Source organism: Camelina sativa, chromosome 4 (genome assembly GCF_000633955.1).
Source record: "Camelina sativa cultivar DH55 chromosome 4, Cs, whole genome shotgun sequence".
NCBI lineage: Eukaryota > Viridiplantae > Streptophyta > Magnoliopsida > Brassicales > Brassicaceae > Camelina > Camelina sativa.
The window spans coordinates 21,628,197-21,630,793 of NC_025688.1; the positions used below are offsets into that span (position 1 = coordinate 21,628,197).

General features: G+C 35.6%; 1 protein-coding gene across 1 annotated transcript in view; it reads left to right on the forward strand.

Annotated features, from left to right (window-relative positions):
* The window catches only part of LOC104781676 (zinc finger protein WIP2-like), a 3,000-nt gene continuing 1,355 nt past the window's right edge, over positions 953 to 2,597 (forward strand). The window contains exon 1 of the mRNA XM_010506399.2: positions 953 to 1,785. Coding sequence (XP_010504701.1) covers positions 1,096 to 1,785 — 690 coding nt within the window. The 5' untranslated portion in view covers positions 953 to 1,095. The remainder of the gene's footprint in view (positions 1,786 to 2,597) is intronic.

A 2,597-nucleotide genomic window follows, 5' to 3' on the forward strand; every position in this document is an offset into this window, starting at 1 on the left:
ATAGGCCTTGCATAATCTGATAATCATATCTATCGTACAATACTAACCAAATTATATATATGATGAGGTTTATAATTCTACTTACTTCGTTTTAGTCAAAAAATGCCATTAAAAATCATCATAATCAAGCATAGTTTAATTACTCTTTTTTTCAACCATATATATAGTCTGACATTAAAACTCAGTGAATTTCAGACTTGACTATGGCATACGAACAACAATTATTCACATCATTAAATGGTATCTATTATCCAGGTATAAGAGATACTATACAAATTGAAGTTATATAAAATAAAGTGTAATAGTATGTTATGTTGGTGCTGATTGTGCAGCTTTGAAAAGCTGTGAATTTAGGTGTGACACACGTACGTAGTAACTCTCATCACACGAATTATGGAATAGTAGTTTGAAGCATGATAGACTATATGATCAATTCGTCCGAAAATTAAGACATCGTAAAATAATAATAAAATCTGAAGAAATTAAAAGAAACGTAATTTGTAATTTATAATAACAAAATAATAGATTTTCAAAACCTTTTTAATTTGATTGAAAATATTATTCAATTTTAATATTCATACTGTTTTTTACAGAAAAAAAAACAAGAAAAATTACACAAACACTCTAAGTTAGTGTCCTGAATTCCAATTCAACAGTCTTAATCGCACTGTTTGTTTCTTAAACCATGCTTATTTTATCATCACATTCACGACCATCGTGTAAAGATTAATGTTTCAAAGTTTTTTTACAAAGAATAAGGACCTACATATCTGAATGAAATAATTACTTTGCGTAGACTAATATACATTCGTATTTGACCTGCTTTTAGTTAATTTTTTTTTTCTTTTTCGTTAAAGTCAGTTTTTAGTTTTCAGTCCGTAATTACTAATCTCTCTCCTCTCTCTCTCTTTGCACCCAAAGAAAATCTCTGTTTGCAAAAAAAAACAACAAAAAAAACTCTCTCTCTCTCTCTCTCCCCATCCCATCACAATCTCCATCTTCATCTTCATCTCCATCTCTGTCTCTTGTATAAAGATAATCCCACAAGTGTTAAAACTATTCCCTTCTCTTTCTCTCTCTCTCTTTCTCTTCACCATGACTGATCCTTATTCCAATTTCTTCACAGACTGGTTCAAGTCCAATCCGTTTCACCATTACCCTAGTTCCTCCGCTAACCCTTCTCCTCATCCTCCTCCTCATCTTCCTCCCTCTTCATTCTTCTTCTTCCCTCAATCCGGCGACCTTCGCCGTCCACCAACTCCTCCTCCTTCGCCTCCTCTCCGTGAAGCCCTCCCTCTACTCAGTCTCAGCCCCGCCAACAAACAACAAGACCACCATCATAACCATGACCATCTAATTCAAGAACCACCTTCCACCTCCATGGATGTCGACTACGATCATCACCATCATCAAGATGATCATAACCTCGATGACGATGACCATGACGTCACCGTCGCTCTTCACATAGGTCTTCCAAGCCCTAGTGCTCAAGAGATGGCCTCTTTGCTCATGATGTCTTCTTCTTCTTCATCTTACTCGAGGACCACTCATCCTCGTGAGGACACGAATCACAAGAAAGATCTCGACCATGATTGCAGTCACGGCGCCGCCGAAGGAGGAGAAGATGACGATGAAGATTCAGTCGGCGGAGACGGCGGCTGTAGAATCAGCAGACTCAACAAGGGTCAATATTGGATCCCTACACCTTCTCAGATTCTCATTGGTCCTACTCAGTTCTCATGTCCTGTTTGCTTCAAAACCTTCAACAGATACAACAACATGCAGGTTCTTAACTAATCATCATACTCTAGTTACTCTAATTAAATCTTTTACATATCTCTCTACGCATATGTTTCGTTTTATTTTCAATGTAAAAAATCGACTCTCTTCATTTTCTGAGTAAACCCAAAAGGTAAAAACCAAAGAAAATATGTTTGCTCACTAAATTTCCCTCGAAAAATGCAAAAACGTTTTCACCTTTAATCGGTAAATATAATATTTACATACTGTTTTCAAATCAATCAAAGGACGTGTCTTTGCTCACTGATGCATGAATAAATCATTGCGTTACAAAGAACCGAGAGACTTGAGACTGTGAAGACTGAGACTGAGATTTAACAAGACAGTAAATGTTCTTTATGTCTTTAGTACTTTCAAGTCTCTGTGGTTTTGCTGCTTTTCTCTACAATATTGGCAAGTNTTCTTCATTTTCTGAGTAACCCCAAAAGGTAAAAACCAAAGAAAATATGTTTGCTCACTAAATTTCCCTCGAAAAATGCAAAAACGTTTTCACCTTTAATCGGTAAATATAATATTTACATACTGTTTTCAAATCAATCAAAGGACGTGTCTTTGCTCACTGATGCATGAATAAATCATTGCGTTACAAAGAACCGAGAGACTTGAGACTGTGAAGACTGAGACTGAGATTTAACAAGACAGTAAATGTTCTTTATGTCTTTAGTACTTTCAAGTCTCTGTGGTTTTGCTGCTTTTCTCTACAATATTGGCAAGTGTGTCACTCTTCTTTTGTATGAGGGTCTTTAAATGTCTAACGTGTAAAATAACAGTAGTCATACAATTTCACATACCTATAT